Genomic DNA, 12,290 nt, shown 5'->3' with positions numbered 1-12,290 from the left:
ATTATTTTGACGCGGGAAACAGAGGGTTACAAAAGCGATAAAAATTTCTCGATAAAATTGTCGAGAAATATCGCGCGTCCCTCAACAACAATTGGGAAAAATAATCGAGGGGAAATAAAAAAAAAAAGAAGAGTCATTCAATTTAAAAACATTTCCACTATTCGAAACGACAAAGATTGGCTTCGCATTCCCACCGGATCAATGTCGGGAACGGCCATTTCGGTTTCGTCGTCGAGCTGACTCTAGATTCAATTTTTCTTCGTCGTCGAATATATATATATATATATATTTTTTACAGTTTCGGGAGGAGGAACGGATTGTTGGACGCGCGATCGAGCTAATAATGCTTGGCGCGATAAATCGATTCCTCCGGGGAGAGGTTGAAACCGTTATCATTTGTTCCAGGTAGAAAAGACGAGAGAGGGCCAGATCGGGGAAAAGTTAGAACACGGACATCAAAGTAAACCGGGGATGTTGGAAAATGTTGGTGTTGTCGCCGAAAAGACACTCTCAACGCCATCGTGATCGCGTTTCCTAATTAGATTAGGAACGGCCAATTATTCTGGCTGGCTGATCCAACCCAATCCCCGAAATTTTTTTGATGTGACGGATGTGCGAAACTGTGTCGAGGTTTCCGTTTCAAACGCGAATTCCTAGAAGGTAATTATGCGGAATAGAAGACAAAGTGGGGTGTCGCGAGTGAATAGGGTGACTAGGCGTTGCTCTTTCGTGGACAAGGTGCCCTAGGGTTCCCTAGACATGGCTCGGTGTCTGTCGTGAGTCGTGATCCGCAAAGTGACAAAGTTTGGGACAAATCCAACGGATTCGTTGGAACACCGGCCAGATCCCTGTCGATACGATTTGTCCACGACATGGAGGGGGATCTGATCACCTCTTGGACCGGCAACCTGACCGCGATGTTGCACCACCTGCCCTGTAACGACAGCTTCCTCGGATGCGTGGAGGAGTGTGGATTCGCCTCGTCGGGATTCGACCACGTGTGCACGGTCGAGAAGGGAACCTTGGCTTCGTCGATGACTCTGCTCTGCAGGCCCTGCGATTACTCCAACTGCGACGTGAACGTGTCCCTGGTCCTCAGCGGACTCGAGAGCATAGAGGGCGTTTTCCTGTCGAGGTTGTCGAGGTTCAACGAGTGCAACGAGACCGATTTTGGCGATCAGGTGAACACCCGAGGTCTAAGATTCAGCGTAATCGTATATATACGTCCATACGTTCCATCGTTTCAGCCCCTTTCATTGATTCTTCTGCATTGTCCACAGATTTTGGAGTGCACGGCGACGGAGAACGCGACGACGGAAGACCTGACCGTCTCTTGTTCGCACAGGACGAAGTTGAGCTCGGCTGGGAGCAGAGGCCGACGTCTCGACTGGAACTTTCTCTTCGTCGCTGTGTTTATCGTGGCGGGTGGCCTGGGGAACATACTCGTCTGCCTCGCAGTGGGGCTCGACAAAAGGCTGCACAACGTCACCAATTACTTCCTTTTGTCTCTCGCGGTGGCCGATTTACTCGTCAGCCTGTTCGTCATGCCTCTAGGCGCGATCCCTGGCTTCTTGGGTGAGTGTTTGTACGTGAAACATCGCGTTTCTTAACGCCTATCTTTTTAGAACAAAGTATCTGTACCTTTCGCCTTTTCCAACGCGCGACGTTCCGATTCGATTGAATCGCGATGTTGCCTCTTATCTTGTATATTTTAACGTGAGAATTTGAATTTGAACGAGCATTTGATCTGCATTTCCTTTTGGAATAGAGGATGTTCGCCACACTTTTTATTCCCAGGATCGTACACGATTTCACTATTTCTGTACCCTTCTCTTTCTCTTTCCCTCTTGGTAATCGAATTCGAATAGCGGGGACGATGCTGGTGGTCTGGAACAAAGCCAATGCAACGAATACAAAGAGAACGCGACCAGTCGATTAAATCGAACTAATTAGAGAGACTTGGCAAAGTTTTGCCACAATCTACTGATCCATTAGATACGAAATTTCTCCGCGTTATACGAACGGAACATGTCTCGAATCGATAGCAAATCGAACTATTCCCTGGAACGGATGTTTCTCTCTCTCTCTCTCTCTTTCTCGCGTCTCGAAACGATAAGCTGGCAAAAGAAAAAAAAAAGTTAAACGATGTAAGAACATTTTTATTAAGCGTGGATCTTGCTCTTCAAACTTTTCACGAAAAGTCTCTCGCGGTTCGAAGATTTCCTCGAGGAGTTGGACGACCAGTTCAAAAAATTCTAGTTCTCCTCCCAAGTTTCCACGCAATCCGAGAACTTCGAATACGTTTTTTTTCTCAGACGTACGTTTATCTGGAAAATGGCGGAATACTCGATCGATTCTTTCGATAAAATCCGAGTGAAACGATGGACGAGTTTGGACGGATACGTTTGACGTATCGAACGAGAAAATTGTATCAAAGAACAGTAACGACTTCTTGTTTCATCATTCTCCAAGATTATATTTATTGCTCGGTGTGGAAAGTGCGGCGGCGCTTTCGACGAAACGAAATAAAACCGACACGATAAAGAATTCAAACGTTGGGGTAAAATAAAAAAAAAAAAATAAAAAAAAAAAGTTGAAGAACTTGGCGAGTGTTGAATGCAATTGCGCCTGGTGTTACGGTGTGAGAACGGGAGCAAGCGGGACAAACTTGGAGAAGATTGTTCATCTTGACGAGGCGTGCAAAACCCAAGGATGCTTTTTAACGGGTTTTCCACGCCACTCGAAACTTTTTCGTGTTACGAGAAAGGAAGAAAGAAAGAAAGAAAGAAGTTTCAGCAGGAGAGGGAGGAAAATTAAAAACCGATAACTTCAACCGCCGTTGGGAAAATCGATCGATAGAGATTAACGAAATTCAATGTGAATTCACTTTTGCCATTGCCCCTTGATATTTCCTTTTCCTTTTTCCCGAATATCCTTTCCACGAATTCATTTTTCTCAATAATCATCCACTCTACTTACGTGTACTTACGTATCATTCTCTCTCTCTCTCTCTCTCTCTCCTTTCTCCGGAATATTTTCATCTATTATTCATCCGCGCAACGCTCAAATTCAAATCTTTTCAAACTGCTGACAAACGATTGCTGAAACGAGCATAACCCAAACGATAATAAAGAGAAGAAAGAAGAAGAAGAAGAAGAAAAAAAGAATTCGATATCGAAATCTTTTCGTCATCCAGCTTTTAAAACTTGGATCCAATCTCCATCTTCTTGCGTCAAACCTCGCAAAAAAGAAGAGAAAAAGAAAAAAAAATCATCCCTCTTAACAAATGGAATCGGATGAAATTGAACAAAGGACGGTTTGAAAGAAGAAACTCAAACGTGTCATCCTGAAGAAATGTTCCTTTGCTCGAACGTCGTCCAAACCTTTAACCACCTTGCGTTCTCCCTCTCTCTCTCTCTCTCTCTAGGAAAATTCACTCTCTTCAAGGAAACGAACTGGCACAACTCGCGTCACGGTACGCCGTTTCCTCGCCCGAGATTCTGCATTCTCTCAGATTACGTTTGCAACACGAGCCACGGAATCGGGCTTCTCCGCCATCTCCGCGTTGAAGAGTCGCGGAAACGGGAGATGTTCACGCGCGCCACACGAATCAAGATTCACGCTGATAGTTTGAAGTCGAGTTATTACGATCATTTTCAAATATCAAATATTCGCGTTTCTTCCCTCTTCTCTTTTCCTTCTCGTCGAGCGAATAATTGTCCAAACTTTGGCCAATTCGTAAAATAATTCGCGCGAAAGTTTCGAAACATCCGAAAGGGGGAAGATTTATCGGGGAGGATATGCATGCAAGATAGTTTGTTGCTCGTGAAATTTACTTAGTGGAGGAAGGGCGAGATATCGCGTCGGTTATGCGTCTCCCACCGGGGTTGTATATATAGACTATGTATAGACTTGAGAAACGACGAAAACTTGGGCAAAACCTTGGGCGAGACGCGCGATAAACGGAATGAATAGGACTCACGGTGGATGGTTCAGCGTGTCACCGAGCCTACGTCTTTCTAACGAAACGAAAAACGAACGAATCCGCGTTTTATCCATCCGCGTGAAGGGAATGGAAGAAAGGCGGAAGAAGGGGAAGGGAAGGAAAAATTTGAAACCGTTTACCCGGTTCCAGCGTTTTCTCTGAGCAAAGGGAGAGAGAATCTCGAACATTAATCCCCATCCATTGTCGTCCAGCATTCCGGTCGAAACGTGTTGATAGCGCCATAAAGTTTTCCAGTCGGCTGGTAACAAACTATACGCGATAGCGCGTGGCTCGACACGAAACGGCGCAACGACCAACGTTTTTGCTTCGAAAATTCGAATCACGTGCTTCGAGGTCACCGTATCTCCGAGTAAAATGGCAATTAACGCCGCCACAGGGCCGTTCCTGTACCGTGACTGACAACGGAAGAAACGAGATTAAACGACGCCTGGCCGAGCGAACCATTTTTCACCATCTCCGCACGGGAGAGAAAATATGAAACGTGGATATATATATATATATATATATCGTACGTGTATTCGATTCGATACTTGGGAAATTAGAACCATTCTGCCCTGTCTGTGCATTAAATATAGCTCGCAGATATCGAATAAGCTCGAAAGTGCAAACATCGAGAAACCACCGAGATCTCGCGAAATTTCTTTTCTTCGATCTTGTTTGAATTTGCCGTGTCTGTTTACCGAAGAGATTTCGGTCCAGGATATTGATCTTTATCCGTGCACACGGATTCGAGCAAAAGAGGCAGCGCGCTGTCGACGGTGGTTAATTATAAAGCATCCCCCCGCGGAATTTATTTTGTTAGAGAAAGTTGATGGGAATTTGATAAATGGATTTGTGGAAGGGGGGAGAAAAAGAGTAAGCGATTTTCATCGATGGAAATGGCCGAAAACGAAGCCCGCAATTGAGATATATTTTTATAATAATGGATGGTCGACGATACCTTTTTTCTGCGTTTGTTAAAAATGGAAATTCGTAATAAAAACTCAATGGCCTGTCTCGGCTATTCCGTTATTAAAATTAAATTTCCCTAGGATACGATCGTTTCGACTCGTCTGTTTTGAGAAAATTCGTATCGAATTTTTTCTTTTTTTGTTTTGTTAAAAATATTGTGACCATGCCTCCTGTATATTCCAATACAGTTGAATACGTGGAAACGAAATGTTGTATTATATTTCGATCATTTTTCGTCAGTGTTCAACTAGTTGGTTCGTAAACGTATAATAATTGGCAGTTTTCGTCGCGTAGCATCATCAGGTTTAGAACAAGTTTTAAATTAATAAACCTAGACGTATTTAATAGTCCGGGTTGAAACAACGAGAAACTGTTTGCTGGTTATTACCGCACGTTCTAAAAAGTGTCCAACAAATATCAATTCTAGGAACATTTTGTTGGAACAACGTTCGAGTTTCTCTCTCTCTCTCTCTCCCTTTAAATTTATGATATCAATAGTACGAGCTTTTCCGTGTTAATAAACGTATCTAACATGGAAAATAACCCGGGATAATCGCAATACAGAGCGTGGCCAACCGGCAAAGATTTATAAAATGTCCATAGTTGAGGATGGACTGGTAATTTGTAGAAATTCTGCACCTCTTTCTCGCGGAGGTATATGCACGTTCTCGCTGATTAAACTCGTCCACGAGACGATTCAACGAAATCCTCTCACGTGAAACGAGTCGGTATTGGATTGTCCCATTGAAAGTGAAGGAACTCCTCTTGGCTAGACCGAATAAAAAAGATTTAAGGATTTAGAAAAAAATTCCTCGAATTTTCCGTCATTATCATTTTCTCGCGTAAATGTAATTTTCGAAGCTTGCTTTCCTAGAATTTTGATCGTTTAATAAATCAATTTCCCCCAAAATTCGTAAAACAATATTTTCAGAATTCTCTCCCTGTTAATAAATTAATTCTTTGTTTTTTTTTAAAAAAAAAAAAGATCAATTTACAAATCGCGAAATCATTCACGAGCGATGATAATATATTTTACGCCTCGATAAATCTCGGATGTTTCGCGGATACACGAATGGACGCGAATGTACGTATTTCCACAATTCCACATCGGCTCTTCTTTCCAGTTATTTCGCCCCGTAAAATGGCGTTGGACCATGGCGGCGGAGAGGTTGCCACCATTCCATGCCTCGCGCTGTATTTCCACGGCACGTTGGAAAAAGCTGTTTTCATTTTTCTCGCCAGAGATAGGCCGGAGCTTTAAACGCGCGTACGCGTATAGTTGGCCGTTTATCCACGTGCCCAATACGATTTTTCTCGCGCAAAATCGAGTTAGAGAAGTTTCGCCTCTTATTTACCGGGCGAAAAAACGAGAGAGAAGGGAGAGAGAGAGAGAGAGAGAGGGACGTTGGAACACGTTGGCCGGCAACCAAAATGATTTCTGACTTTGCTAATTAATTAATCCTGATGCCGCTGCCAAATATACTTGTTTGAACCATGACCATTCTATTAATCCCGAGTTAAACGGTTTCGAATACTCGAATACCACTTGGTTCAAGTATTTGAGTCGAGTAATTGCTCATTTGTGACATTATCTCGACGATTTTTGCGAGATAAATTCGAATAAATCCATCCAAATTCCTGTTATTCGTCATTCGCTTAAAGGGAGATAAATCCGTACGCGTTCTTTTAACTTTATCTTTTTTTTTAACGATACATAAATTTTGTTTCGAAAGATGAATCGGTTGGAGGATCGATCTCGAACAGGTGTTAATACGTTCGACGTTGGAAGCGAACGGAGAATAGAGCGGAGCCGATTTCTGTCTTGCGGAAACTCTAGCGAAACGGCAATAATCGTGGGGAGGCGGTGTTCCTGGACGATGGAACGCGAGCAATTGCCAGTGTATTAGCATGAAATTTCACCATGGACAGACGTCACTTGGATCTCGTTGGAGATGTTGAAATCGGTTGTTGTCATCGTCGTGTATTTGACGAGCAGGTCAAATGCAATTAGAATTCTCTCGAAGGCGAATTTCACTCGAGGCCACCCATCATTCTGGAAAAATCACGTTTTTTTATTCTTTCATCTTCGTGATATATATATATATATCTTATGGAAATTTGAATGATCGCCCTTCCCGATGATTTATTTCCATTAACGACATATTGTTGCACGAATATCGATGATAAAGCGATATCATCGAATGCTTGCCGATATCCTCGGTGGATGACCGAATACAATTGTTGGGCAAGCGTTAAAATACATGGGACGGAATGGAATTTGGAAACACGTTTCATCGAATACGATGTAAATGCTGCATATATATATATATATAGATTTTGCTGTTAGGCAGAGCGGTTCGTTGTGTATGATTAAAACGACCCAGTTCAGAAAAAAAGTTTTCACCGGTGAATTTCCTATGCATCGTTTCCGACCTCAAACTATCTATACGCCGATTTGGTATTGGCTCCATAGATTTATCTTGGTATTCTTGCCCATCATATCTCGTTTCGAAGCGTCGGTTGCTTTAGAATTAAATAAATGATTTTTTAACGCTGGACGATAAAATACTCGGCTTTTCTTTGTATATTTTAGCGCCAGTTTCTACAGTCCGCAGGAATAATTACGCATAATTTAATATTTAAATCGATATCGTAAGATGGAAGATTTTTTTAGAATCGCGGCGTACAGAAAGAAAGGCAAATAGAACCACTTTTAGTAAAAAAGAGGTTGGCTTTTAAGCATCTAAATAAACACAGTTCAAGTTCGTCTTTGTTGAGCTTCCAAATAAAGGCCCGCAGCGTCTGGTATTTATCCGATCGAACGTGTGTGCGCGCAACCCACGCAGTGATACAGGTGTAGTTTGAAATCCAGAGCCGAGAAAAGAATGCAAACGGGACCGAATTGACCGAAACGCTCGAGTTGCATAGATGGCCGAGCATGTCGCGTGTCCGATTAAACAGTTGCTCGCTTTTTCTCGTTTATATATTTGTATAAATATATAAGTAAGAATATATCTAGGAAATTTTTTTTCTAGTTAAAAAATCGTTCGATAAATTTTCTGAAAACATAATCCATTAATTCGAGGTTGAAAATTGGTTATTTTATTATATGCACAATGTTTTCAACGAAAGAAAATTTCTTCCGCTATTTTTCACACTTACATCTTCGTCTCTTCGTTCACCGTTGTTCAATTTTTTGGGTAAATCTGACCACACGAAATCTCCATTTAGGAGACGATACAAGGGCGTAATTAGGATATTATCCCGCAATGGATTATTCTTGCGTTTGTTGCAGTGACATCCTAGTGTGTGATTAAACGACGAAACACGATTAGTCGACGCGTTGTGTATAAATATATAATAGTGGCGAATAGTGGTGCGAAGAAAATCTAAAGGGAGATGGCGAAGAATAAAATACGGACGAAAGTATTTGAGAAAAGGGTACACGTACTCCGAAATCTCCCGAGTTTCGTCATAATTGGATCTATTAAGAGCAGAGACAATTTGCCATCGTCTAGAGAGGCTGAAAAGGCTCCATAAAAAGGAAAGCTGAAAGCTCGGATATTTGAGGATTTGTTCTCGAATAAGCCTGTCGATATCTCTCTCAAATCTCTTCGATCGTTTCGGCTATTTTGTAACAAAAATCTACGTCTACTGTGTGCTTTATTTCGCTTAGATCGTTCAAATTTAAATATTTACTTCACGAGTTTTACTTGGGAAATCTTTTTTCGTACTGCTAATTGATAGCAGTAAAATTCACTTATACATTTTCGTCCGTAGTATCTAATATATTACGATGAATTACTTAGAAATAAACTTGCGATCATATTTTGGATTTTTATAAAAATGATCCTTTCCAAGATTTTGAAAGATATTTCTTAAAAAGATCGATTTTATCAATCATTTTATCACAAAATACAACGAATTATTGCACGAACTATCGCGTGTGTGAAACGAAATAGGCCAACCTTTGAATGATCAATTTTTCACTAAGATCGAGGAACAGACGCGCTCTGATCTTGCCCATTTACGATCAACCCTTTGTAACTCGAAGAAAATACGAGTTTCAATCCACCGAAAGGAAACGTAGGAAAGCTGCGGGGCAAATCGATTCTGTTTGCACGATGAAAGGAACTCTGGTTCCGGTAGAATTCTCGATATGTCGCCACGAAAGATAGCGATTCTTTCGAGACCAGGTCCTAACATATCTAAGGACAAATATCAGAGACGATGTATCGTAAGTACTTGTTAATTATTCCAGAATAGGACGAATCGTTTTAAATAAGAGAATAAAATCGGATCGAAGAAAATATTTTTATATTTAGAGTATTGATTCAGTATTTAAATACGACGATTTTCTTTTATTTCTTATTTGAAAATTGAAAATATTATAAATAAAATAATAGAACGGATTATCTCTATCGGTCTTCTTATACGTGAAATTCATGTAGCTTAATAGAAGTTCGACAAATTTGCGATTGTACGAATTTTTAAGTGGAATAAGTCGGCGCATACTCGGACGCAAAGAATTTAGATGGATCGCGACAATGGTTCCTTGAATGGCATATTAAATAGCATATTTGCTTGTTGATAAGTGATGAGATTACAGACAAGATAGACATATTTTTTCGTGTCGTAAGAATTTATGTCCAAATTTATATTCAAATTTTCAATTTTATGTTTCTAGGAAAATATCAAAATGAATTTGAAGGTGCAGCGATCGAATTTTCTTTTTTGAGATGCAAATTTATAAATGATAACGAATATTACGAATTTCCAAGAAGTTTGAAATTAATTGAACAGCGACAAGCGGTTTTCCTTCACTTCGTTTGTATTTCATTATATATATAATTCAAAATTAATTCAAAGTTGGTTTAACCGCAATACCGATTCTCACAAACGAGAACCAAGAAGCAAAAATTCTTTTTCGTTATTTTCATTTTCCTTTCAAAAATCTTTCTCAAATCTACTACTCGATTTCAAAGAATTCGCTCCCATTCACTTTCAACTCGACTCAAGCTCTTTTTTTTTGAATTCTCAATTACTCGCACAAAAAAAAACCGCAGACCACTCTCCTGTGCTGTCCTGTGCTCTTAAAGTTCAGATAAAATAATTGGCCGCGAGCTAAACGATCGTTTCGCCAACTTTCTCCATCCGAAAAATTTGCCCAACGAGAAACTCACGTTGATGAACTAATTGCCGCTGGCTCCACAATTTCAGAGCAGATACTCCACTTCAAACTTGCGCTTCAAATCCTACCAAATCGATCCATCCCTTTCGACCGTTTACTTTTTTCCTCGTCGAAGAAAATCGAACGAAAATAATTGAGATACATCTCTCTGCATACAATTCCCATTTCTCGTGCGATTCCACTTTCTATCCTCTTCCTCTTCGAACATCCTCTTGTCCCTTGATTCTCATCAAACGTAGGGAGGATCTGTCGAGGGATCACGGTGGAATTATTACTTGTTGCAATGACGAAGTTTAGGGACGTTGGGAAAACGTGATTTCCAATAAAAGATTGAATCTCGAGGAAGTAGTGGATTCCTTTGTAGTGGCACTCGATTTTTAACTACTAACGAGCGTCACCGCCACGAAAAACGTCCGTTTCGACGTTCGCGGGAACGGTTATCGAGGTTAAGTGTGTTTTTCCGTTTATCGTTAAGGACTCGCCAATGGAATGGCGCTCGACCGAGCTCCATCGGCTCTATACGCCTGTTCCCTCGAATATTATCGAAACATGTCGAAATTAGTTTTCTTAGATTTAAAACAATCGAGGCACGAGCAAGAATTTTAAATAATTTTTATCATTTTTGTGTCATAACATATCGTCCACCTTTGCCACAACCGTGACATTCCTTCTTTCTTTAAAAAACGTGGAATGAATTATAGAACTGATAGATGTTTTAAATATTCATATTTCGACAAAATGAATATCTTGAAAAGATATTATGAATAATATTCTATGTTTCATCGCAGAATTGCATTGCAATCTCTGACACGACAATTTTTCTCTTTCGAAAAATTAAAAATTTCTAACAAATAGTTATATATATTCGATAGTATCGCAAAAAATCTCATTCTACGACAAACACGATTTGACTATTTTCTTAAAAATTCTCTAAAACAATTTTGCCAAACACAGAGACTTGCAAAAGTGTCCATTTCAAGTCTCTTTTATCACGTTTTAACTTGGCTCGTTGTCAAGTTTTCTTCGCGCGCACCGTTTGAAATTGTAATGCCAGTTTCACGTAACATTTCACCGTTCGAAAGCAGGCGAAGGATCACGTCTGTTGCAACCTCTGCGAGAAACCTTGCTGCGGGAAACAACGGAATTTTCATTTGTCCATCGTCCACCCGTTGCCCGTGGTCACGGTTTCCTCCGGACCACGAGAATGAAATATTTCTCTGATGGTGGAAGACCAACCAGCTTCTTTGTCATGCATCTGCCCTCCTTCTCCTCCCATCGGGGACGAGGGCGCGCTTTTTTTAATTAATCACCGCTCTTTCGACTCGTTGTATCGCGTTCACGTTCAAAATTCCACTCGTCGCGTATCAAGGAAATCACGCTTAGGAATTTTTTCTTTGGGAACGCTCCCTATGGTCTCTATCCCAGGGATTATTCCCTTTAAAAATGGATTTTAAAAAAATGGGGAAAGAGAAGAGTACGAAGAGAAAGAGTTTTTGCTTCTTCTTTGATTAATATTTGAAAATATTCTATCATTGAATCAATGAGTTATATAAATGAGTTATTAAATATTAGATTATTATGTAATGTGGGTCGTTCGAAGAATTATTATTCTTTTGGAATAATAAATATAAAAGTCACGTAATAAATGGATTTCCTCTACCCGAAATGGAATTTCCTGCCCCACTTATTATTGAGTAAATAATAACGAAACGAATTTTATTATTATTCTTTTATAATAAATAGCGTAAATGTAAATTAGCGTGTACTCGTCTTTTGAACTTATATTTGAAGTAAAAAATCTTGACTATTTGTAAATAACCAATATTCGATGTATTACGCTAGGGATTTCTGTTTGATCGATAAAAAAATCCTTTGATATAGTTCACTCTATACTCGAGGGTGTTCTTCGAGGATCTCGAAAATAATGACTCGAGAGATTGAAGGAGTATTCGGTATCGCTGACTCGGATAAAAAAACAAAAATCGGCGATAAGATAATTTTCAGGTGAAGAAATTACCGCATCGAAAATTTTATCCTTGTTTCGAGCAACAAAGGTGAATAAAAATTGCTCTCATCGAAGAAGAAGGATCGAGGTTGAAACGAAACCCGCATAATTTTTTCCCCCTGGATTACGATCACGAT

General features: G+C 40.2%; 1 protein-coding gene across 2 annotated transcripts in view; it reads left to right on the top strand.

Annotated features, from left to right (window-relative positions):
* The first annotated feature begins 602 nt into the window (after nt 1–602).
* Nucleotides 603–12,290, top strand: part of LOC102673711 (alpha-1D adrenergic receptor) — a 22,137-nt gene continuing 10,449 nt past the window's right edge. For both annotated transcript variants that reach the window (XM_006610055.2, XM_006610054.2), the window contains exons 1-2: nt 603–1,181; nt 1,281–1,575. In XM_006610055.2, coding sequence (XP_006610118.1) covers nt 873–1,181; nt 1,281–1,575 — 604 coding nt within the window. In that variant the 5' untranslated portion in view covers nt 603–872. The remainder of the gene's footprint in view (nt 1,182–1,280; nt 1,576–12,290) is intronic.

The sequence above is a fragment of the Apis dorsata genome, unplaced genomic scaffold (genome assembly GCF_000469605.1).
Source record: "Apis dorsata unplaced genomic scaffold, Apis dorsata 1.3 scaffold_68, whole genome shotgun sequence".
Taxonomy (NCBI): Eukaryota; Metazoa; Arthropoda; class Insecta; order Hymenoptera; family Apidae; genus Apis; species Apis dorsata.
The sequence above is the reverse complement of the archived record's forward strand: the minus strand, read 5'-3'. Positions and strand labels throughout refer to the sequence as shown.